This window comes from Pollicipes pollicipes, unplaced genomic scaffold (assembly GCF_011947565.3).
Source record: "Pollicipes pollicipes isolate AB1234 unplaced genomic scaffold, Ppol_2.1 Scaffold_7261;HRSCAF=8764_pilon_pilon_pilon, whole genome shotgun sequence".
In the NCBI taxonomy this organism is placed as follows: domain Eukaryota; kingdom Metazoa; phylum Arthropoda; class Thecostraca; order Pollicipedomorpha; family Pollicipedidae; genus Pollicipes; species Pollicipes pollicipes.
The window spans coordinates 27,278,047-27,303,461 of NW_023597054.1; the positions used below are offsets into that span (position 1 = coordinate 27,278,047).

The window sequence follows — 25,415 nt, forward strand, 5'->3', positions numbered from 1 at the left end:
AAGCCGGTGCCTCTGCCGACGGAGATGAGCCGTCGCCGCCGACGCAGACCGGAACAACAGGCTCGCTCGCTCTCGGCAAACCATTAGCGTCCGGGCCGCGCCAAGTTTTGCCAATTATCCATGTCGAGGTTTTTCCGGGTGGTTTTTCGGCGAGCAGTCGCCCCACGTGCCTGGTAATTGAGTGTTTTTGTTTCGGCGTCGGTTTTTGCGTGGCCGCAGAACTGGAGCCGTCCGTCGGATATGGCAATCAGTCGTGGTCGCTGCGATATACAGGCTTTGCAGACCTTTGTGAAACGACAGTGCGCATGCCAGTTTGGAAGTCCCTGTTGTTGTTTTTTAGCGCGGCGTGCAGCAGATAGCCAGCAGAGCGCAGAACTTAAAAACGTCTTTGGCTCGAAAGGGCCTCATAGGCCCGACTCATTAAACGAGAGGTTTGGTGACATTTGCGCCAAACGTGATTGCCAAGGGCAACAGATGCTTACGTGTGTCCATAGGCGCTTAAGCTGCATGTAACTCCTTCAGGGACGTGGTATGACATCACCTGCATCAAGCAAAGTTATCTCATGTCTGGAGTCACGTGTTGCGTGCTCTTCCGTAGCATGCTGCTGAGCATAGCGCGAAATGCGCGGTTGTGACTGATGCCATTATCTGGTGTCTGTTGCGGTATTGAGGTGGGAAAAACCCTTATTTGTCATTGCTGTACTACGTCCATACGCATAGTTCATATACCGGAATGCACCGAAGTGGATTTCTGGCTCGACATGCCTCCCTATGGTGGTGCCGTGGTGCCGGCACAGTGTGGAGACCAGTGTAACGTAATAAAATATATCCAAATTTTGACCATGATTGGACAGTTATGGAATCCCCTGTTTTTCCACCATGCTTTTGAGAATACATTCCCTGTGGAACGGTCAGGATTAAGCCAGTGCAACCCATGGCAAAATGGTTCGACTTTGCGCGTTGCTATTTTCCGAATATCGCCGGCCGCTGCCATCTGGCTGTCAGCTCGGGCCCCGCCGCGGTCATCACGCGCACGAACGCCCATGCCCACGCCGTAATTACGCCGGCACTCAATTCCCTTCCGCTCGACATGCATTCACCCCTAATAGCGGACGCCGTGTTTACCGTGGGCACACGCCGCCGCACTCGTCCGGCTGCGATTTGGGCGGCGCAGCGACAGCGGCGGCGGCGGCGGCGGCGGCGGCGCGGGCGCGAGCGCCAGTGCTGGCCGGACCGCGGTGAGCAGCGGCAGCACCGCCGACCGTGCCCGTACCGCGCCGCTGTGCGCCGGCTGGCGCGGGAGTGCGACGCGACTGGACGCGGTCGGACGGACGGACGCGCCGGCGACGGGGCGGCCCTGGGAGCGGCGCGCCATGTGAGCGGAGCGCCCCCGGCCGATCATGGCGCGCTGGCGGCGCCGCCTCCTGCTGCTGCTGGCTCTGGTGGCCGCCGGCCTGCCCTCCACCCGGCCCAACATCTTCGGCGGCGTGCCCGTGTTCGACGAGAATGGTGAGCGGGCGTCGGGCGGGTCGAGCCTCCGCCATGTACCCACGCGCGTCTCTGGCCCGCGCTGACCCGGATATCTATAGATGGACTTGCCGCTTGACTGAGCTAGAGCTGATCACACGGGCTTCGCTGAATCATGCATGACCTCAATAGCCTTCACACTTACTGGCCCGTTCTTGACCGCCTCAGCAGCCTCATCAGCGGGCTCGACCTGTCTGACCCTGAGGACGTCTCACGTACCGTTTACATAGAAGCGCCTGACGCTTTCTTGGCGCGAACACGGGCCGCCATGTGGACCCCGAGGGTACTCAGCTGGACTGAAACGGGGGGCCGACCCGAGTCTGGCCGGGCCGTGTGAGTGTGGCCGGCAAGCCGGCGCGCTGTGACGCGGCGGCACGGCGTCACAGCCTGATCGCGCTGCCGGCCGGCCCCCGTCCGGCGCCTCCGCAGATGAATATTGATAGCGCGCTGCAAATCAGCCGGCGGCGCTGGTGGGGATGTGATTCGGTCTGCCGATACCATGCCGCCATTACCCGGCCGTAACGGGAAGCCGTGATTGCATTCCTGAACGGCTGCAGCGGGCGCGCCGGCGCTGGGGCGCCGCGCCAGGCTAATCGCGCGCTGTCCGAGCGGGCTGAGGGCCCGGCCGGGCCCGCCGGCCCATGGGCCCGCCGGCAGCCGGCCGCTGTTGACCTGGAGCCGGCCAACCGCACACGCTGTTTGATGGCCTCCTGGCCCTGTTTGGACAGGCTGCGCTGACATTTTATTTGCACGCGGACAAAAAGGTACATGGGGAACAATTCCTGAGCGTCTTTTGGCGGCGGCACGCGATGCCCCGGCGCGTATTAGCCGGCCGCGGCGGTGCGGTGGAGGGACGGGTATAAGCCGGCCGCGGCAGCGCGGTGGAGGGGCGGAGGTCGACGTTTGCAGCCGTACCGCGGGCTCGGTCGTTAATAGTTAACGTTTAGCGTCCCGGACACGGCGGCCATGTAATCACTCCTGGCCTCATGAGGTCGTAAAGCGACTGAGTTAGTGGATTCGCAGCGACGGCCGCCGTCGCCTCCGTGCGAACTCCAATCCCGGCTGATGTTTAGGCGCGTTTACCGAGGCGCGATGCTGATGAGCGCCACAGCGTGCAAATGACAGGTGCACGGGCGGTCACTGCGCGTTGTGATGCATTTTCGGTGTAGCAGTCGGTACGACTGGACTAATTGAGGGTCAACAAGCGTCCAATTAACTCGCTCGGCCTGTCACAACTGGGCAGCGCCGAGTCGTTTTGTGCCGTTGTGTCACCTCGGCGAGGCGAGATGGAATTGCTGAGGAGTGGGCGTGCGCGTTCTTTACAACATTCAGTGGAATCAGGCCGGAAATCCCTCCGCGTTGTCCCCGACCCTTCACATGGACGCGGGAGTCCGCGGTCTCACCGAGCTTAGCGTCGCCAGGTCTCCGTGACGCGCGACGAGGGCGCTCCCACGGCGGGGCCGGCGCCGCCGTCCGCTGCAACTGCAGACGTGTCGGTGTGGCACGCTCGCTGGCCTCCGTCCTTCGCCGGCCGTCAGCGGCCGCCGCGCCCGTCATTAGACACCGGACGACGTGTGAGACGCCGCGGCCGCCGTCCATCACGGCCGCTGCACCCTGCAGCCGCCAAACGGCCCACCTAATAACTCCATTTGTCGGTGGCCGGCGCCGTGAATGGCCCGCCGCCGGTCCGGCGCGAACGCCTTACCACTCCACCAGCTTGATGGGGGTGCTGCACCGACCCATCGGTCCGACGTGAACGCCGCACCACTCCACCGGCCTGATGGGGGTGCCACACTGCCCCATCGGTCCGGTGTGAACACCACACTACTCCACCGGCCTGACGGGGGTGCTGCACTGCCCCATCGGTCCGGCTTGAGCGCCGCACCACTCCACTGGCCTGATGGGTGTGTCGTACTGCTCCATCGGTCCGGCGTGAACGCCGCACCACTCCACCGGCCTGATGGGGCGCCACACTACCCCATCGGTCCGACGTGAACACCGCACCACGCTACCGCTCCGGCAGGGGCACCACATCACCGCCGGTCCGGTGGGACGCGACGTCAGGGCCGGCCCATCGCCGGTCCAGACGTCAGCCATCAATCGTCCGGGTAGGAACTCCGAACTTTGGTCCAGCGGGAGCGCCGGTCTATTGCTGGCCCGGAGAGCGGGCCGCTGCGCCCAGTGACAGCAGCGGCCGACAGGCTTTCTCTGGCTCAGCGAGAGCACGGATCTATCTCTAATCCAGAACTGAGCCCCGCTAAGTCTTCAGAGGTCTCATGTGCCGCTGCACTTGATCGGACTCGATCCCGGTGGGGCGCCGAGTCCGTGGCCACGGGCCACCAGCGGCCGCCGGAATGCGAGGGTGTCGTCGGCTGACACCAGAGCTGACGGCCGAGTCTGACATACTCTGTATTTGTTTGCGGAGCGAGACGTCGTTGTGATGCCTTTTTCGCCTGGATATGTCACCTCAACATGCAAGCATGTCACCATCAGCCATCATATGTAACGTGAAATGAGCGAAACAGCTGACTAAGCTCTGTCGGCGGTGAGCCCGACTCGGCCTCGCGTGCCCCGGCGTTAGTCAGAAGCCCCACGTGCACCGAACACCTCCACCGCAGGGCTTTTTGGTTACACAGCCATTACAGCCCTTTATGATCTCGATCCCTTTCCCTAAGTGCGCCTGTCCATCTTCATTGCATATTTATGGGCTTAATGCTACCGAAATGCTCCACGGCCGTGGTATTAATGCCCTCCATCTGCAAATTTCCAAGTTTTGGCTAAGTGCGCATTATTTATGCGAGAAGAAAGTCGCCGCTAGTTACTTGGTTGGCTATCGGAGCGTAAGCCAAGTGTGAGCGTGGGGATTAGGTGCTCGGCGTACGGAAACGAGGCCACTGAAGTGACGTTATCTTTTGGCGGAATTACACCGGCCAGCGGTGGGTGAATTTGACTGAGTCGTTCCTGTTCCGACCCGACAATCACCTGTTTCCATGTGTGTTGTGGGCCAAACCTTATACTTAGTTCTTTTGCGTCCACGTTTCCGCGGCAGTCGCCACGTGGAGGGCACGAGCGGGCTGGGTCAATATACGACAGGCTGACTTTGAGTTGGCGTGACAGCCTGACACGTGACAATATGCAGCACGCCGACTCTGACGTCACATTACGATCTCATGACGTGGGCTTTTAACCGGCGACTATGACGCGGCGTGACCGGCCGAGCTCCGCTCCTGTGGCGTGATGTCCGCCGGCGCTGGGTGACCTCCGACCTCTCCCGGCGCCTGGCGGCCGTCCGCCGCCGCCGCCGCCGCCGCCGCCGCCGCCGCCGCCCGAGACACCATTCAGCGGACCCGGCTGGCGATAGCGTCTGCTGGACGTCTGGTGCGGGCGTCGGCCGGCGGGCTGACGGCGCCTATGGGCCCGGCTGTCACCGGCGCCGCCGCCGCTGACACCGGCTGAATCCTATCTGTGGCGACGGCGACCGGCGGCGACCTCAGCAGGCGGGGCGGGGGTCACCGAGGAGGGCGTCAGCGGACGGGACCGGGCCTCGGACGCGACGCGCCGCAGACGCGGCCGCCATCCGGCAAGGCATGCTGTTGGACTTGGCCGTCCATTAAACACCCCACGGCCTCGAACCGTCACCCGTGCACTGCCGGCTAACGGATGGTTTCTGCCCGCCGCGCCTGTCCGTCATCGGTCACTGTTCACCAGACGCGGTCAGCCGCCGTGACGGCCAGGCACCGCTGTCTGTCGGGGCGGCCTCCGATCGGAGACTCGGTGACCGTTCACCGGTTAGACACGGCCTGCCGTCAGCGCTCACCAGACCCCAGACGCAGACTGCGCCAGAATGCGGGTGCTGCGGGCGAACTGTCGTTCGGTTCTTCCACGGGACTGCCAGTTCCATAGCTCTGAAATGCGCTGTCACACGACTGTGGGCACGCGACTGACCGCTTCAGGCCTCAGTTCAGAGCCGCCTGTCGTCCAGACCATTGTCGGCTCATCTCGGTCTGTGTCTCAGTGTGTCCCTTTGTTTTTCGTCCGGACCCAGGTCGGTCAGGGCGCCAGCTCTGTCCCTTATCCCGTGTCAGTACCCCCCCCCCCCACACACCCGTTTCGCAGTCGAACCACCGGGCAGTCGTGGTCTCTTATTGTCGCAGTCCAGGCTATACGGCACGACACCTACCGTGTCCGGTCTTCCAGCTGCTGTCCGATTTCTGTCGGGCTTCGGTCTTGCCCCACAGTCAATGTAAGGCCACTGTCCGGTCCCTGTCCGGCTCCTGTCTGGCCCCACAGCCACTGTGAGGCCGCTGTCCGGTACCTCTCGGGCTTTCTCTGGTCCCATAGCCACTGTGAAGCCGCTGTCCGGTTCCTGTCCGGCTCCTGCCCACCTCCTGTCTGGCCCCACAGCCACTGTGAGGCCGCTGTCCGGCCGTTCGGATGGCCGCGAGGTAAAAACTCGGCCGCGCCGGCTCACTGACAGGACAGATCCATGGCGACATGTATCTATTACTTTTTTGCCGGCACCGCACGTACCTGATACGTTATCCTCTGTTTGCCTATTAGCGCTACATGGACAGCGAGTGAAGGAGTGGGGACCACTTAACAAACGACACACCCATTCTCTTTCTTTCGTATGCGCCCTCACGCACGCTTTGTCTCGCGCAGGCACGCGGTGCCCGACCGGCTGGCAGGAGCGGGACGCGGTGTTTTGCAGGTGCTGCCCTTTCGGCGCGGCGATCTTTAGCACCATGACTTCTGCTGTTTACCGACGCTGGAGAAACTTTTTACTTAGACCGGCCAACTCCCCGCGCCAGAGGCGTGTTTTGCGGCGGGGCAAGGCGGCGGTGTTGAGCCCTCCGGTCGACGGATAGCCACCAGCCGCATGCATATTTGACGAGTGGCGCGGGTGGGGTGGGGCAGCGGAGTTAGAGTCAGAGAGCGTCAGAGTCAGAGGGGAGTCAGAGTCAGAGGGGAGTCAGGAGCCGGTGACGGTGCCAGCGCTCGCTGACCTTTTAGCGGCCTGGAATGTGACAGCTGGGGCTGGCCGGGCAGGCCTGTCTGCACGGCTGTATGCCACAGCAGAAAGCGCCGGCGGCTGGGGATGAGCTGGCTGGCCTGCCTGCACGTCTGTATGCCACGGCAGAGAGCGTCGGCGGCTGGGGATGAGCTGGCTGGCCTGCCTGCACGGCTGTACGCCACAGCAGAGAGCGTCGGCGGCTGGGGATGAGCTGGCTGGCCTGCCTGCACGTCTGTATGCCGCAGCAGAGAACGTCGGCGACTGACTGGCCGGGCATGCGGGAAAGCACGGAAGCGTACACAGAGCTTCTGTATTATATGGTCCAATGCAACAGCCTCCGCCCGTATGGATATTACTTCGCGCTTCTGGGTGAGATTCAGCCAAGCGCGAATAACGAATAACGAAGCGTGAATATTCGTCTTCACCCGCTCCGGCCCCCTTGCGCTACATAACTGACACTCATTAGCTGGGCTGATGATGCAATTATTGTAGTTCACACGAGTGTGGGGTTCTGAGCCGACCGGTAATGGGCGGCCACGGTAGCCAGCTCCTCTTCCGAGAGCCTGCTGCGGGCGGGGGTGCAGATCAGTGATGGGCCGCCACGGTAGCCAGCTCTCTTCCGAGAGCCTGCTGCCGGCGGGGGTGCAGATCAGTGATGGGCGGCCACGGTAGCCAGCTCCTCTTCCGAGAGGCTGCTGCCGGCGGCGGTGCAGATCAGTGATGGGCGGCCACGGTAGCCAGCTCTCTTCCGAGAGGTTGCTGCCGGCGGCGGTGCAGATCAGTGATGGGCGGCCACGGTAGCCAGCTCCTCTTCCGAGAGGCCGCTGCCGACGGCGGTGCAGATCAACGCCGGCACTTCTCTACCGTTACCAAGCGGCTCATCACGATAGACCCTTCGGCTGTCAAGTGCACTCACTGTATTTGCAATGTGAGCACTGGTATATAATGAATTAGGAGTCTTGCACCGGCGAAGGTTCGATAAACTGAAGAACCCACAACTTCTGCACGCACCAGAGCTGTGAGAAGGAATGATCATCACGAGCGGGGGTTGTCTGTTGGGGTTTAACTGGCCGCTGACCGCGCAGGTCATGTTGTCCTCACGATTGTCGAAAGATGCAATGGGGCATTTTAGTACAATTGAAGTGCACCGTGTGTAACTTTTGAACGTATTTTGCTCCATGTAGGTCGTGCATCCCGTTAAAGCCACGATAGAATGACCTTAACGTTGCATCGTTTAATGCGTCCATGAGCACGCGTGCGGATGGTCTGTTCTTTTCGCCTTGTTTTAATTTTCCTCCAGATAGACACTGCCATGCTGGTTGAATATGACCAGTACCAACTCAGCTGAGAAGAGTCTGTGGTGTAGATCCCAGCATGAGTTGAATGAAATGATGTTCAAAACACACTCATATGATGCATCCCAATGACGAACACGTCCTGATACGAACGCTATTCGTACACGTCACGTTTCTCCACCCTGCCCTTTTGTTTTTGAATTGGACCATTCTTAAAGAAATCATCGCGGTAACCGGCTCCGACGCCGCCCAGCGCCGTCGCCCCTCTGTTGAGTTTCGAGGGGAATCTCATCAGCGCATCCCGCCCTGACGAAAAAGCGGCTCCCTGGCCGGCGCGCAGTGGTGGCTGTCAGTCTGTTGACTATTCACGTCGCCGGACTGCTCCTAACGAGCCCTGACGCCTGCTGAATACGCCGCGGCGTCGGGGTCGGCCTCTCCCCTCGCAGCCGTGCTGGCGCGGGCAGCCTCGATCTGCGCCAGGTCCCGCATCGGCGCACTTTTAATACCAGCCAGAGGCGGCTGGCTCCCCTCCTATTGGGTTTCACGCCTGTCATAAGTTGGTTAGCTCTCGATTGTGGCGTCATTAGTAGAGCCTGTTGGACGGCTGCCACGCCGCGTCCCGTGCTGGTCCTCCCCTCGTGCCGCGCGCGCGAGGGATCACCCCGCCCTGCAGAACCTCGCGGGGCGTGCCTGTCTTTGTGATGCGTCTCCATCGGCGGGCGCAGATCTGCGCTCGGCGGCGGCGAGCGGCCGGAATTGCTGCTGTCTGCTGGCGCCAGCTGGAGACCGACGGAGCAGACGCGAACGAGGCGGCCGCGCTGAAGGATTGACGCCCATTCACTCATCAGTCAGCTCACTGCAGAAACATGCTTCGGCACTTAGCATCTGAAGCTCATCAGCCGGCCAGCATGGGCTCGTGGGAAAGCCGAGCCCCACTCAGTCGCAGGCAGATATCATCAGGCACCGCCGCCTGACGTGACCAGGTGGCGCCCGCGCCGGCCGCGCACCGCGTGCTCTCTTGATGTCCTCGTTGTTTATGACTTCCTTTTTTGGGCGGCCATTTCGTGGTGCGGTCGGACGTGATACGACGATGACGGGTGGACGATCGCTGCAATCTGGCTGTTGGACACGCCAGCCACTTAGCAGGCGGCCGGCCGCGGTCCTTACAGAGCGCCGTCGCTGTCTCCGCGTCCCGGTTTGGCTGCGCCCGGTCCGGCGCCGCCATATTCGGCTCCACTGAACGCGACCGCGCTCGGGCCGCGTGCGCGCGCTCACGGGCCGTGCACGGCCGCCGTGGCGGGCGCTGTGGCGCGTGGCCCGGCCGTTCGGTGGCTGAGCTCCGTGGGCTCGCAGCACCCGGCCCGGCCGAGCCCCAACCGCGCCGGCACACCATAATGGCGTTTCGGTGTATTAGAACGGCGCGCCTCTCAGCGCCGGACTGTGCTGGCGCGGCCCGGTGCGGCGCGTCGGGCGCGGTGACGGCCGGCACGCGGCGCCGGGCGCGGCCGCCAGGTCCGCGGCGCCGCCAGCGGCCGTCATCTCGCCAAATTGGCCAGACAAACGGCGTGTCGTTCCGGCCAACTGGCGCCATTCAAACACCAGCTGTAGGGCCGCGGAGACGCGGGACGCACGCACCGGCACGCGGAGGTGTGGCGTCGCCCGGCGGGTCGTGATTAGGCGCCTCGTGGAGACGAGCGCACCGCTGTACTGGGGTTTGGAGCGGAGGTCACGCACGGGTCCCCGCTCTGCCAAGCTGAGGCGGTTCGGGTTGGTGGGCGGTACGACCGTGCGACTTGACCGCTTATAGTGGATGGGGTGACCGTCTAGAAATGGGGAATGATCTCGTTGCAAGTGCAGTCACTGAGTGACACCATGGGGTGCCTGCGCGTGCAGACGGCGCCGGCGCCGTTGAGACCAGATGCGTGAGCGACCCTCACGCACTGCTGCGGGCCTTTCGGTCACGCATTTGGACGTGTCCCGTCCGCAGTGTGGGGAGCCTGTTCAGTCATAAGTCCGCCAGGCTGTCCGTCAGTGTGACGACGGCAGCTTGCGGTGGCAGAAAACCACAGCGCTTTGAAGAGCTGGACAGCTCTGGAGGCTTTTTAGCCGTCAGGTCAGAACTATTTCCTTTGTTTGGCTTGACACCGGCATTTCTCAAAGAGGGGCATTAGAAGCATTATAAGGCATTTCGCAAGAAGCGTGGTTGATCAGAGACAGCCATGATGAAACGTGATGGATGTGACAGGCTCGACCAGCAAAAACGTCCGCTGCTGCCGCTGGAAAACGAATGCGTGCCCGCCTTTGACAATGACACGCAAATCCCCAATATCGCGTCCAGGGACGACGGGCGAAAAAACACGCACCATCTTTTTAAAAGTGTCCAGAATGCATCAGACGATTAGTTTGTTAGTGGCAGACAGGTTAAGCTTCTGATGGCTTGTCGGCTTGGTTAGGTTTCACCAGGTGCTGGACAGCGTGTCTGACTGCGGCAGTAAAAACCGGGACGTGCAAGGCATCAGCCCAGCACCATTATTTGCGCCGCAACCTCTACTTGCAGAGCCGCAGACATTCCCAACCGTTTTGGCACCTTCACGCCCCATGCCCATGCCGTCTGTTGTTATCTGTCAGTGTCATCTGAAACTCATTGTCTCTGCACTACACGAGTGGTGGTGAGACTGCCGGCGGCCGGCGGCCGGGCGCGGCCGTGTCGGTAGCAGCCAGCAGCCGGCGGGGACTGACCCGGACCGCGGCCCGCCTCCGCGGCCCTGTCGGGAAGGTGACACCGGCGCCCGCTGCCTGTTTGTGCGCCACACAAACACATCAGTCATGTCGCCGACCGCGGCCGACGGCTCCCCTTCTCGCCGTGCACTCCGCGGGCGGCCGACCGCGGGCGGCGGCGGCGGCGGCGGCGGCGGTGGCGGCGGCGGCGGCGGCTTGGGTCACCGGCCGCCGCCGCCGCCGCCGCCGCCACAGGCCGGCGTTTGGCGTCCGCCGTCAGGACGTCACCGCCCCATGGCAGCCGGCGGCGACCGGCCGTGCGTGCTCGGGTGGCGCCGCCGACCCCTCCAATCACGACTAGACCCGAGGCGGCGGCCGGGGGCAGTCCGTCGCCCAAGCTGAGCACGCGACGAGCGCGGCTCGTTTGCCGCGCCTGACGCACGGCCGTCGGCCCGGGAATTGCGCCGGGATCGCTCCCGGCGCGCTGCTTCCGCCTCATTAGAGCGCTGACACCGACGGCGAGGTGTCACGGACGCCGACGGCCCTGCGAAGATCACGTGGAACGATCGGCTGCGCCGGAGAGGTGGCGTTGACCTACCGGCCCGGCCGCGCCCGGGCGGCATCACCGGTCTCCGCGGGAATGCCACAATCTCGGCCGCCACCTGGCACTCTGACATTAGTGCTGCATGCCAGCGCTTTCCTGCAACTGTGGCATGGATCCGTGCGGATGTTTTTACTTTCAACAGCGTGGCTATCCGACCAAACGCGAGCGTCTTCCACGTCACTGTGGTCAAAAGCCAGCGGGCCTGCCGATCCCTTGCTGCTGTCTGGTGGCCGGCGAGATCCCAGAGGCCACCCTATCCACCATGTCCGGCGGGTCCCAGAGTCCATTCCACTCACCACGTCCGGCGCGGTTCCTGAGTCCATCCCACCCACCATGTCCGCGCGGCACGCAGAACTCCAGATCTCGTATTTCCATGTGCCGCGGCCGCAGGACTCATGTCGCCATGTCGCCATGTCCAGCGGCGCGATGGGCAGCGGTGGAGACCGGACGCGGCGCTGGAGCCCGCCCGCAGCCGTGATCGTATCGGGACGTTAGCCGGATTGTATCGCCGCCCCTCAGCCCAGCCCTAGAGATCCGGGCACCGATTGTCTGCTGTGTGCGGCCGAGTCCTGCTATTGTTCTCCCAGCTGTATCGCTGCGCCCGCTGGTCAGCGTTCTCGCTGCCGGCTGTTGGTTTTTAGTCAAGGTTGGGGTTTTTATATTTTTTTAACGAAGCGCGCATACCATGCCGTTCTGCCTTTATCCATTCATCATGTCTCACGTTTTTTTAGGCACACCGAGACTGTATTATCGCACGCGTTAAGCCGCTTCATGAATATTAACCACGTAATTTGAATATCATTAGTATCGGACAAGACGCGGGACTTCATATATTAGCTATCTCTTTGTACATAGGTATGTGCCTTAGACACATGGAAGGTTACCTAAACGTCTTAGATGACATCGATGGCTTGGAATGTTCTACCAGGCTCAATTATGTCCTCAAAAATGGCCTGAGATAGTATCTTTGGTGATGAGGTGACAGCGGATTCCCTGGAATGCTTACTAGACTCATTTATGACCAGATAAGCATCCCTGACGGTGAGGATTCATCGTAGGTTCGGTGGCTCAGATTTGGCAACCACTGATGGGGACATTGAGAGGAGGTAGGGGCGCTGTTTAAGTTCGAGGGTGCCCTCCGCGTCCGATGCGGGCGCGGCCTCATTTCCGGTGTGGAGCGTGCCTGCCTTTGTGCGCGCGCGAGACCGAGTCGGCTGCTGACGCAGTCTCGGAGATAACTTCATCCTGGATCTCGCCCAAGCTGCCCGGCCGCCCGGCCCCGTAATTAATTTCAATCAGGAGATCTTTTTATCTGGCTAATTAATGACGCGGCCGGGCCGGACGGGCGCGGGCGGCGAGCGAGCGGCGGCGGCTGCGCGCACTGTTTGTGTCGTTAGTGTGATGTATGGCGGTGGGATCATCCCCGGAGACATCGGCCGGTGCAGCGGCGACCCGCGGGCCGAGCTCAGCCCGCCGGCCGGACGGTGACCCCGGCCGGTCGAGGGCGACCTCCGGCTGCGGGGCGGCGTCCCGGAGGACCCGACCGAGAGAGCGAGTCCGCAGTGCAGGGGCGCGCAGGACTCTGCGGGATATGAATAGTGAGGTGCAGTGTGAGGAACAATGTTCGGGTGGGAGGATTTGGAGTGGTTGGCCTCTGTTATCATGCAACGTCAGGTGACTGACCATACACGGCGACACTGTGATATCGGCCGTTCCGGTGAACCCTGAAGTTCTAAAGAAGTTGCCGCACATTACTAATGTGATGGTTTTTCTAAGAGCTAATGTGTTACCAGCCTCCCCGCTGTTTTACGCAATCGAGCTGCATAAAAAGCCCAGCATGACATATATACCTATGGCGTAAAAAGCACCAAGGGGGGGTGATCACAACCATATCAGCAGTCTTTCGTCAGAGCTCCACCCAAAATAGCTGATCGCAGCCACTCTTTATCCCGCTGGGACTTGCCACTGCGCTGAGCTCGGCGCATGTCCAGCGGAGGCCAGGCCACGCAGCTCTGAGCCGGTGCCGACGACGACGGCGGCGGCGGCGGCGGCGGCGGTGGCCGGCTGAGTCATCGACGGTGCAGGCTGCCCGCCCCGCGCACGAGCCAGGGCGGCTCACAGGTCATTCCTTTTCCGAGCCGCGAGTGCTTAGAACAGATAGCCATCAGGCTGAAGAGCCCCTATAATCAATCAACGTCTTTCGCAAGGGAGTTTAGAGATGGCGGGCCTGCGATTAGTGGTGAAAGGCTAGCGTGAAATTGCAGCACTTGTTTGCAGTTCTGTTGAGATTTTCACCGGAAATTGAGAAAACGGAACCGTTTCACAATTTACCAACACCAGCATTTCACATACCATGTGCCAATGAAATCGGCAGGTTCGAACGGCTGCCCAGTGCATGGCTTCCGTGGTGTTGCTGAGCCTGTGCCCTCCGCGTGTGTTTCGGTTCCGTGCTCGCTGTTCGCTTACGTCCCAGTGCTGCCGCTCCGCTCCGCAAGGATTTCGGTGTTCGGGCACGCTCCAAAAGGACGTGTCTGCCTTTGTGTACGCGAGACGGAATCGACCGCTGAAGTGTCTCGGAGACTCCTTCTGGATCTGGTCCAAACTGCCGGATTGCTCCATCGTAGAATGACTTTCACGAATGAACGTATGACGTTGATATTTCGATATTTCATTCGTTTGTAAACAATACGATATGTTAAGGAATTCTCACCAGGTAGGCAGGCAAGCCCGTCGCCCGGCGTTGGGCGAGGAGCAGGACTTTGTCCGCTCTAAATGTACGAAACCGTCTCGAGAAAGACAGATGTACTTGAAACATATATCTACATTATTTATGCATAGTACGCAATTTATTCTCCCGACCTATCCATGCATTGGAAAAGTAGATCACCCAGTTTCCCAAAGGCAATCATGCTGCTTGGCATCATTTCCGCTGTGGAGGCGGAGCTCTGAGGGCTCATAGGGAAGGACATTTTGGGCGACAGGGGAGGCATATGTACTCTTCAGCTAGCCCGGTACGGTGCGGCCTAGCCCGCTCCGTGTTCAATCGGTGCTTTTGGTGCGGGCCCGACTCTGGCGACGCTGCAGTGTCGACCACCCGGCGCGCGTGTGCTCGTGCCCGCCATTGAGGCCGGTTCGGCGCGCTCCCACCCCTGCCGAGCCAGGAAACAATGGGCCGGCCCGAGTTAGCCAGTCGGGGGTGATTTCTCTGCAGCGGTGGATCGACCGCCGAGCGGCGCACGAGATGGATGCTGTTTGCCGGCGGCCCAGGCGAGAATCAATCGGCCCGGCGCCATAAATTACGGACGCTGCTCACCAACAGCTCCGTAAATACGCCCGTGTCTCTCCGGGGCTTTGCTCCCCTGGTCGCTGAGGTGTCCTCGCGCGTGTACGTTGAGTTGGAACAAGCGAGTCGAGACTCACGCTCGGTTCTAGGTTGAGTCCGAATCGACGTGAGGTTGATTTGTCTGCGCATGCCACGGGGTCGCCAGTGTGCTCGTTTTAACTTAACTTCCTTGAATTAGCATCGTATTTTAAATATCGCCGTCCTTTATTCGTTCGTAACAAATGTACTTACTTGTATGCAGATTATAAGCATTGGTAACATTTCTTAAGCAAATGTCGAGGATGAATGATGAACACAATGCAACGTTTCCGCTTCAACGGCTCCTTGACAGTGCCACAGAGTGTCGTCCCCGGTCGTGCGGTCGGCCGTCGTGGGCAGGGCGGTGACAGAGCCCGGTCGACCTCCGTGAACCGGGCGGTGACGGGCCTCGGTCGACCGTCGTGAGCCGGGCGGTGACAGAGCCCGGTCGACATCCGTGAACCGGGCGGTGACGGGCCTCGGTCGACCGCCGTGAGCCGGGCGGTGACGGGCCCCGGTCGACCTCCGTGAGCCGGGCGGTGACAGAGCCCGGTCGACCTCCGTGAGCCGGGCGGTGACGGGCCCCGGTCGACCGCCGTGAGCCGGGCGGTGACAGACCCCGGTCGACCTCCGTGAGCCGGGCGGTGACAAAGCCCGGTCGACCTCCGTGAGCCGGGCGGTGACGGAGCCCCGGTCGGCCACCGTGAACCGGGCGGTGACAGAGCCCGGTCGACCTCCGTGAGCCGGGCGGTGACGGGCCTCGGTCGACCGCCGTGAGCCGGGCGGTGACGGGCCCCGGTCGACCTCCGTGAGCCGGGCGGTGAAGGGCCTCGGTCGACCGCCGTGAGCCGGGCGGTGACGGAGCCCCGGTCGGCCGGCGCGCGGATCGGTCGCGCGGTGCCGATCAATGTCAGATTACACGGCGGCAGCGGGACGGAGACACGCGGCCGCCGTCGACAGCCGCCTCATCACGGCGCCCGTCCGCCGTCGACAGCTGCCTCATCACGGACCCTGTCCGCCGTCGACAGGCGCCTCATCACGGGCCCTGTCCGCCGTCAGCGGAGCCGGACACAGTCGGCCGACGGGTCACCGCTCGCCGCGTCAGAGGCTCGCGGTCAATAGCCGTCGAACACCGGGATGAGGTGGTGACTTGAGTCACTGTCAGAGGCTGGATTGACCAGGTTATTCACTGTCAGACTTCTGCATTTATGTCACCCAACGTACAGACTTAATACCAGGATATCTCCCAATCATGTCATGGTATCCGTCAGTGATATCCTGATGCGGTGGCCGACCGAGTAATGTCAACTGACCCATTCTCTGCACTGTGTGCATTGGGACGGACCCTTGACGCGATGACAGCGACTGTACCAGGAGGTCACCTGACTCCATGTCAGTGGCTGTACGTCATCCTGTTAAGACTGTGCGGGGCAGGTCACGTGACGCCGGCAATGGCCGAGTCAGCTTGGCCATGTGATCGTCGAGGACCGGACTCCCTACTCGATGAGGGCTACTTTCCTATTTACAGCGTCGTTCGACCGCGTAACTTCGCGCGCTCGGGACCATTCGGACACCTCTTTTGGCTGACATCCTTTTGGCTTGTTTTTATAGTCCACTTAGGCGACGTTTTAAGCTTTCTGCTCACGATTTGTGACGTTTTAATGTCGTATGAAATGAAAAACCAAAGCAGGTCTCCCCGCCTCCGAGTCGATGGAAGCTAATTTGAAGGCGGTGAAAAATGCCAGATTGCCTCCGTCAACTCACGCAACGCGAGCACGGTTCGCAGTCCGTGTGGGCGTGAACCTAACGGCCGCAGAGGGGGACGGCGGGGCGCGGCTGTCAGGCCGACATTGCCGGCTGTCACGTGCGCGCAGCACCGCACGCACGCGGTGACCAACGCCGCACGCGCCTCGTCACTGCGACGGCCGACAGGCGCGTCACGGATCCCACGCGCCGGCCGCGACGCCCCGCTCGTCCGCGTCGCCGCGCGGCCGGTCGAGTGACGCCGACGGAGCCGCACCGCCCAGCGCCGCTGATTTCGAAGGCTCTCCGCCGCGCGACTTGTGTCCCACTCAAACGGCCCCCGAGGGGCGCGTATATCGCGCTGTCGGTTTGCTCCCCGTCGAGCTGGTGCGACACGACAAATGGGACAGCCGTGAACATTGTGCGAATGGCGTGCTCTTTATAGTGCTCTTATGGTAATCAGTGTCGAAACCGCAGAAAATTATGCACTTAGTTGTCGTAAGCGTGTCAGTATTTGCATACGCGAGAGGTGGGCGGTGGACTGCCAAATGTGGTCGTGTGGTGGAGGGGAGGGGGACATAATTATTGCGAGAGTGCTGGAGAAAAGGAGTGGAGAGGCTTGGCAACTTCAGTCAGAGGGACCGACATATAAGAGCCGCGTGAGTAACGCGAATGAACATTTTGAAAGAAAGGATTTAGAAGATGAGCACATGGCAGGAAGTTGGGACCGAAGACGGGGATGAGATCCACGCAGCCGTCATCAGCCGGCATCAGCAGCCGTCATCAGCGTTCAGCTGGCGGGGCGCTGTCCTGCGCTCGGTCCCGTTCCGACTGTGCGGCCTGGCAGGTGGTGCTGTCCTGCGCTCGGCCCCGTGCCGACTGTGCGGCCTGGCAGGTGGTGCTGTCCTGCGCTCGGCCCCGTGCCGACTGTGCGACCTGGCAGGTGGTGCTGTCCTGCACTCGGCCCCGTGCCGAGTGTGCGGCATGGTAGGGGGTGCTGTCCTGCGCTCGGCCCTGTGCCGAGTGTGCGGCATGGTAGGGGGTGCTGTCCCGCGCTCGGCCCTGTGCCGACTGTGCGGCCTGGTAGGAGGTGCTGTCCTGCGCTCGGCCCCGTGCCGACTGTGCGACCTGGTAGGATGTGCTGTCCTGCGCTCGGCCCCCGTGCCGACTGTGTGGCATGGTAGGAGGTGCTGTCCTGCGCTCGGCTCCGTGCCGACTGTGCGGCCTGGCCGGTGGTGCTGTCCTGCGCTCGGCCCGGTGCCGACTGTGCGGCATGGTAGGGGGTGCTGTACTGCGCTCGGCCCCCGTGCCGACTGTGCGACCTGGCAGGTGGTGCTGTCCTGCGCTCGGCCCAGTGCCGGCTGTGCGGCATGGTAGGTGGTGCTGTACTGCTCTCGGCCCTGTGCCGACTGGGCTGCTTAACGGGTGGTGCTCACCGGCGCAGCGTTCAGTGCCGTCTGCCGTAGTCAGTGGCGGCTATGCAGTGAGTCAGGTCCTGGTCTGACCTGACCTGACCTGACCTGACCTGACCTGCCCGGCCCGCGCCCCCGCACCCTGCCCGGCCCAAACGGTGGCCTGCTGCTGGCTCAGGCCGGCTCGCCCTCCAGCAGCCCGCCTGTGGCCGTGTCGCACGCAGGCTCGTGTGTTGTACCGGCTCAGCCCGTACTCGGGCGGCCCGCTCCAGAATCGTCGCCCAGAGAGCTGTTGCCGACTCCGCCCGGCGCAATGGCGTGTAAAACTGCCACCTAAATCGCGCGCCGCCGCTCGCGCTGTTTTTGCCGCGCCGCCTGGCGATTTGCATGTAGGCGGGCAACAGGACTGGATAAATCCCGCCCTCTTTATGACGCGGCAGCGCGGCCGAAAAAGGCCGGCCGGTGAGGCTGTGGGCCGCGCCGCGGCCCGGCGGTGATCTGTCGCGCGGCCGACTTCTGAATGGCGCGGCCGGTGTTTTTCTGGCGCAGTTTTTGCGCGCGCGCCTCCCGCCGCGGCGTCCCCAGTCTGTTTGTTCTCCTGGACAAGGACACGGCAGCGCGTGGCCCACGGCTCACCCGGGCGGCCGGCCATCATTTCTGACGCCGTCGGAGGCGCCGCTGAGCCGCGCCGAGCCAGATGGGGGCGCGGTTCGAACACTCAGTCGTCGAGCATTCGCTGGTCGGCACCACCCGCTAGCACAGCTGGACAGATAGCTTGGACAGTATGACTGGTTAGCTTCAGACTGGGTGTTGATCTCTTCGCTCTGTCTTCTTATTTCACTTGGCCTAAGTTCCTGTTGACGGCAGATGGGAAGTCCGTTTCCATTGCAGGGCACTGGAAAGCTGCTCAAAATACCTAGCTCCAAAATGTCATTGTACATGCGCTGCCAGAATCGAATTGCTGTGCCACTGCTCTCCCTCGCTGTCTCCTTTCACATAATGATTCGTGTCGTTATTGAATTTTCTAGCGTTGCCCGGCGTTCCCCGCGTGCGCTTGTTGACTGCAGGGGTGCGGGTCGCATCAGAATGCGGCGCCGGCCGCGGCCCGTTCGGAGGCCGGGTGGTCTGATCGGCGGGCCGCCTCCCTCGAGATGCCCGACTCCGGCCGGATAAAAACCAGACATTTGTGCTCGCCCGTTCTCTGGCGCCGCTGGCTGTTTGCTGACGTCTTGTTTGCCGGAGGAGATCGCGGCCTGGGGTGAGACCGGGCCGGGTGGCCTCTGTTTGCAGCGTCTGAGCCCGGGTGAGGGCTGTTCTTGGGCGATGACGCGCTCCTGACGCGCCCGCGGCGGACCCGACGCTCCCCGCCCCCCCCCCCCCCCCTCCGCCAGCGCGGGCGGCAGGGCGGAGCTCGCTCCACCCGCCTGTCGTGACCCGGCCTGTGCTGACGACTGGCCCAGCCGTGCAAAACACCGTGGCGCACGGGCGTCGGGGTCGCCGCCCGACAAAGAACCGACACGTGGTCTGATTGAGCCTCGGACCGGTCGCCGCTCATCACCGGGGACAGAGGGCCCGGCCGGCGGCCGGCGGCGCCATCGACCCCGGCTGCGCCCCCTCTGGGAGCGGCCGCCTCTCCAGCGCAGATGCTGTCGGCGCGGGCCGCGCGCCGCTTTGTGCCGCAAGCTGCGCCGCTCGAGTGTTTGCCCGCCAGTCGAGGCGGCTTCGAGCCTTCATTACGGCACTTCCCAGGCTGCCGGGCAGCGCTGGGTGAGTGGCGGGACGGGTCCGGGCTGGTCGGTCACGGCAAGCCCGGTCACGTCCGGCCCAGTGGCGCGCGCCGAGCAGAACTCCTCGGCTGCGGAGCGGGATCATTTGGGACTGTCCCAGGCTCCCAGCTGGTTACTGCTCGGCGTGTGTTAGATTATTGCGAATTGTGTCCATTTAGTAAGTTGTACATTGGCCCTTTGCAGGTTAACTTTTCTCCTGGATGGCGTGTTATAGGTAAAGCCCGGTGTCATGTTTTCCCGCCTGCCCTTGGCTGGTATACGCCGTTGATGTTTATCTTTTATTTGTTTCCTTTCATCGTCTTATTGGCTTGCTTTCTTTTTCTCTCCACCCATTCATATTATGATCCATGCATGTGACTTCAATGACATTTACACTGAAATACCGACTTTCTCAACACCAGCTTACATTTAGTGGTTTATAGCCCATATTGCATTTGTAAGTTTCATATTTGGACGTTACCCTCTATCGAATATTTGCAAACAGTCGGGGAGGATTTTATGACAGCGGTTTTATTGGCAGACGAAGTGCTCTCGCGGGTTTCAAATAATCCGACACCGACGTTCAGCTGCCTCCCATTTCTTCATACCGTCGAGTGCGTCGTTTGTTCGATACCGTCTTTGTTGCCCTGAGGACTCGACGAACCCTGGACGTCTGATGAGAATCTCGGGTTGATCCGCGTCACGCTGTGTACCACCTGGTTTAACAAGTTAATGCACTCCCAGTCGGCTGCGACGTTATCAACTCCAACGACTCCCCCAGACGTGGCGGGCGGCGTTCCCCGACGACCCCCCCCCCCCCCCCCAGACGCGGCAAGCGGCATCCTTTTGTGTCGCCGGTGCACTGCTCCTTGACCCCAGCCCAATGTTCTGCACCCTGACAACCAATCCGCCTCTCCCGTCGTCAGTGCGGGCTCATCCCACTTAATGTCGGGGTGACCGGTTGGTACTGGACCGATCAAGAGCCCGGTGACACTGACGCGGCACTGCGCCGAAACACCCCGCTTGGAGACCGGCACCTCCACGGGCGGGGGTCGGGCTGACACCTGCCAGGTCAGCCGAGGCGGGCACACACCGCCCACCACAAACACCCCTGCATTCCCCAACACCTGCGACGGCCCGCCACTCGCGCGCCCCTGTCAAGAGGTGTTTGGGGTCCGCATACCGCCGGCCGCAAAGGCAACGGTACCGGCCGGCCGACCGAGGACGGGCAAGTGTCTGGAGAGCCGACCCGCTCCCACGCCGTGCAGCTGTGTTTACCAACGCGGTTCCGGCGCGATACGGCTGCGGGCCCACTCCCGGGACGAACGGTCCGCGCTCGGCGCGTTCTTGTCGGGCCCAGCGGGAGTCTGGACGGGCTGATCTTCTGGCCGTTAGCTTCAGTCGTCAGAGGAGCAGAAGCTTGGGGGCCGTGAGGGCATGTGGGGCTGGCTTTCAGTCGCGGCCCTGCCCGCCTCGTCAGACGCGCTGTACTCTATGGGGCGGTCGGCCGAGCTTCACCTGCTGCGGCTTCAGCTGTTGGCTCGGCTTACTTTGCCCGGGCCGTTCAGTCAGCGGTCAGCCGAGCTCCACCTGCTGCGGTTCCAGCTGCTGGCTCGGCTTACTTTGCTCGGGCCGTTCAGTCTGCTCACTGGATCCAGGCTGCTGTATCTGCCAGCGCAGCCAGGCGGCTGCTGTGGTTGCCGCTGGCTGCTGTACTGTGCCGCTGTGCTCTGCTTCCTGCCGCCCCTGGCCGCTGTGTTGTGCCGACCGCCGGCGCCGGCCGCTATGTTAGGCCAACCGTCGCCGCTGGTTGCTGTGCTGTGCCAACCGCCGGCGCTGACCGCTGCGCTGTGTCGACCGCCGGCGCCGGCCGCTGTGCTGTGCCGACCGCCGGTGCCGGCCGCTGTGCTGTGCCGACCGCCGGCGCTGACCGCTGCGCTGTGTCGACCGCCGGCGCCGGCCGCTGTGCTGTGCCGACCGCCGGCGCCGGCCGCTGTGCGAGCAGTCAGCTCGGAGATCGATCACCAATCGGGCTCATCATTCCCCTCGGCCCGGCTTGAATTTCCTGGTTAATGGCAAGTGATGGATGGCCAGAGCCGCGCCGGGGCGCCCCTGTTTTTCCTAAGTCGACCTCAGGGCGATGACTGGCAGGATGCCACTTTAATATTACATGGATAGAGGTCTCTCCCCCCGTGGCAGGATATCAACTTCACAAAAATACGTTCCGTCGATATTTTAGCTTTTTAGTATGCTGCTTTTCCGGGGCACTGACGGCTGGCTATTAGCACGTGTCTCGTTGGTAAACTGAACTGACATAATACATCACGAAGGCAGGGCAAGAGATATATCTTCAGCGAAATTAGTTTCCACGAATTTCCACAACGTTGACACCCGAGCGGCGAACAATGGACCTGCCCGATATGGCGCCCCGTTTATTAACAGTCTAGTTATATGCTTCAGACGCTTTAATTAAAAGCGCATTTCACATATAATCAGTGGGATCCCTCCGCGGCCCGGGCAGCGGCGGAATTATCGCTTTCCACTAGGCGGTGATAAGCGCCCGGATTCGCAGCCTGTTGCTCGCGGGGTAATCGTCCCGGCGCGGGGCTTCCGAGCTGGCGGCGTTCGCGACCAGAGGCGAAGGATTTGCTTTTGTCTGTGTTGGCGAGTAGGAAGGAAAGACCTTGTCTGCCACTGTATGCGTTGGTCAACTGAAAGAAACGAGAGAGGGGAGAGTTGCTACTGTTGACGTGTGTGTCGATAACATAAAGGGAAACATAGCCGAGGGAAATAATTTGTTCCCAGCTCTTCCTGTGTCAGCGGCCGGGCAGGGTCAGCTCCGGCAGGTGACTATACTTTTAACAACGGGTAAGGGACTTCTCATGCCGATGTTTCTGTCGGCGACAAGAGGGAGCTGATGAGATGACTCTATCGCCTGTGTGCCGGGGCCAGCAGCCTCATGACACCAGCTCAACGTATGGATTATCCTCGGTCTTAAAACACACACAATTACTGAAAGTTCACCAGTTACATTGATTCAGACGTCGTTATCTGTGACTTTGATGGGCCAACACAGAACGGCGCAGCAGCACCGTTCGGAGCGGGGGGAACGGGCCCGTCTCATCGCTCGATGGTTATGTACACGCTGCCGATTTGTTGACGGTTTTATTGTGGGACGCCGAATTCCAAATGGTGTGACTTCTGTCGTAGCAGTTCCATCTGCAGCGGTGCCGGCTGCTTCAGCCGAAGCTGCTACAAGAGTGGTCGTCGGCAAGGCCACTGATACCGACACTTGACCTGAATGCACGGACTGCTCCATGGGTGTCTGAGAATCGCTATCACCGTGTGACAATCCGAACCTTGTGGACTCCAGTGCATACAAAAACGGCACATGTTTGGGGTTCGGGCTTTGAGATGTTTCGACACCGCGATCATGCAGTCAAGATTTCATCGCAGACGTCGTGGAAGACTCGCTTATCAACTGCGCCTGTCTTCACACCTTGCCTCGCACGCTGGTCGTCCTCGGGCGGATCTAGATAGTAGCGCCGCTAGTGCCGCTGCAGCCAGCCTCGCCGCCGCGGCTGGTCCGAACGCCGGCTCGGCCGGTGGGCCGGGGCACGGCGTGGGCTCCCGGCTCGGCGACCGAGGCGCCGGCGCGGTACCGACACGTTTCCGGAACATTAGCGCCGCCTCGGCTGATGTTTACGTGATGGATGGACCGAGCGGCGGCGGCCTGGGCCACCTCTCCCGCGCCCCGGCGCGCCTGAGGTGACGGCCCCGAGGGGCGCGCGGCGCGGGGAAGCTCCCATCGATCCCTCACACGTCGCTCGCGCTACGCCTCCCCTTGTCTGCCACTCCACGCGTGACCCTCGCCCGCCACTCCGCGCGTGACCCTCGTCTACCGCTCTGTAGGTGACCCTTGTCTGCCGCTTCGTGCATGACCCTCGTCTGTCGCTCCGCGCGAGGTACGCGTCAGCCACGGCCTCGCGTGACACTCGTTCGCCACTCCGCGCGTGGCCCTCGTCAGCCACAGCCTCGCCGGTCGACAGACCGGGCCGAACGCGTCCGATCGGACAACGCCTCTTCTTCTTGCCGGTGTCCTCGTCTAGAGCATCCACTCGTCGGCTGCCTCTGCCAGTTGTTGTGAACGTCGCAGCGGTTAAGCGTATTAATGCCGTCCTTGTTTTCATTAAGGACTAATTGCTGACGTGGTAAGGGCTCCGGTGTTTGTGGAATGGAATTTGAACTTATATTTTTGTCATGCCTCATGGCGGCTAAAATATTCGGCAGTGTTGTCTTACTGCGCTGGTTTTGGCACAATACCGCTAAGTTGTCTGACGCAAGGCTGCACTGCTTCCCCAACATGCCCTACTTTCTAGAGATCGATGTGTTTAGCGACCAGTGCCTCACACCATTGTTCCCTGCAAAGAATTGTCCGTTGAAACCCTGTCTTTGCGGTAGCAGTCTCCTCGATCCGCCTCCTTTGACAAACTTTGCTGCACTCAGACAGCCTCGGCGCATCCGGGTCTGCTTCAGCCTCCGCGCTCCACCTGTCCTTCTGGAACTCAGTCTGCCTCCTCAGTCTCCTCCGGCCTCCCCCGACCTACCCCGCTCTACCTCGCTTGTCCTTCTGAGAATCAGTCTGCCCCCTCAGTCTACTCCGACCTACCCCGCGCTACGCCGCCCGGCCGTCTGGAACAGAGAGACCCCTCAGTCTGCCCCGACTTCCCGCGCCCTTCCCCGCCCAGCCGTCTGGGACAGAGAGCCTCCTCAGTCTGCTCCGACCTCCCCGCCCTGCCTGTCCGTCTGGGGCTCAGTCTGCCTCCTCAATCTGCTCCGACCTCCCCGCCCTCCCCGCCCGGCCGTCCTCAGTCTGCTCCGACCTCCCGCGCCCTTCCCCGCCCGGTCGTTCGGGACAGAGAGCTTCCTCAGTCTGCTCCGACCTCCCCCGCCCTCCCCGCCCGGCCGTCCTCAGTCTGCTCCGACCTCCCGCGCCCTTCCCCGCCCGGTCGTTCGGGACAGAGAGCTTCCTCAGTCTGCTCCGACCTCCCCCGCCCTCCCCGCCCGGCCGTCCTCAGTCTGCTCCGACCTCCCGCGCCCTTCCCCGCCCGGTCGTTCGGGACAGAGGGCTACCTCAGTCTGCTCCGACCTCCCCCGCCCTCCCCGCCCGGCCGTCCTCAGTCTGCTCCGACCTCCCGCGCCCTTCCCCGCCCGGTCGTTCGGGACAGAGAGCTTCCTCAGTCTGTTTCGACCTCGCCGCCCTTCCCCGCCCAGCCGTTGGGGACAGGGACACTCACCGCGCGCCGTCTCTTTTGCAGTGATCAATGAGGAGAGCGTCGAAGGCGAGGGCCGCATCGAAGAGGCGCTCGAGTACGACTATGACGAGTACGACGACATGCCCGTCAACAGCAGGTGAGCCTGCGTCCGCGGATGGCTCGCGCCGCACCTCAGCTGAGCTCAGTACCGTCGGGAACGCATTGCTCCCGTGTGCAAATGGCACGTGGTTGTTGTTCTCTTTCTTTAGCATGTGCTTGACCCGAATATCGCCATTTAAGAGACGGGCGGTAATTAAATGCTCTCTCAGTAGCAGCCGACACTCACGGCATTTGTGGTAGTCTCATAGCTGTTCAGCTGCCTACACGACTTCCGGACCATGTTTTCCAGCGCTTACTCTTTGTCATTAATCAAGACTAATTGTGTTGTTTTTGCACCTTGACGCATATGTCGACCGATGAGATCTAATCACGCAAGTGATATTGATGGGTTCCCACCACAATGTAACTGATAATGACAGCGCCTGTCGACCCACCCCGTGCGCAAGTGAGGATCACATTCAAGCGGCTGAATGATGTCATTACGTTCTCTATTTGCTGCCCTTTTCAGGTGATTCCGGTGTCTCTCGGTGTCGCACTGAGCAGAACAAGTCATTCAGTATTAGTTATTAACCCTTTAGTTCCTTTCACGAGACCCTGCCT

At 61.8% G+C, this 25,415-nt stretch overlaps 1 protein-coding gene across 2 annotated transcripts in view; it reads left to right on the forward strand.

The window, feature by feature from the left end:
- The first annotated feature begins 1,355 nt into the window (after nucleotides 1-1,355).
- LOC119112133 (inactive tyrosine-protein kinase transmembrane receptor ROR1) overlaps nucleotides 1,356-25,415 on the forward strand; it is a 32,280-nt gene continuing 8,220 nt past the window's right edge. Inside the window, exons 1-2 of one of the 2 annotated variants that reach the window (XM_037236172.1) lie at nucleotides 1,356-1,509; nucleotides 24,759-24,852. In XM_037236172.1, coding sequence (XP_037092067.1) covers nucleotides 1,401-1,509; nucleotides 24,759-24,852 — 203 coding nt within the window. In that variant the 5' untranslated portion in view covers nucleotides 1,356-1,400. Of the gene's footprint in view, nucleotides 1,510-19,416; nucleotides 19,442-24,758; nucleotides 24,853-25,415 lie in introns of those variants that run through there. The other variant, XM_037236173.1, reaches the window with a different exon arrangement.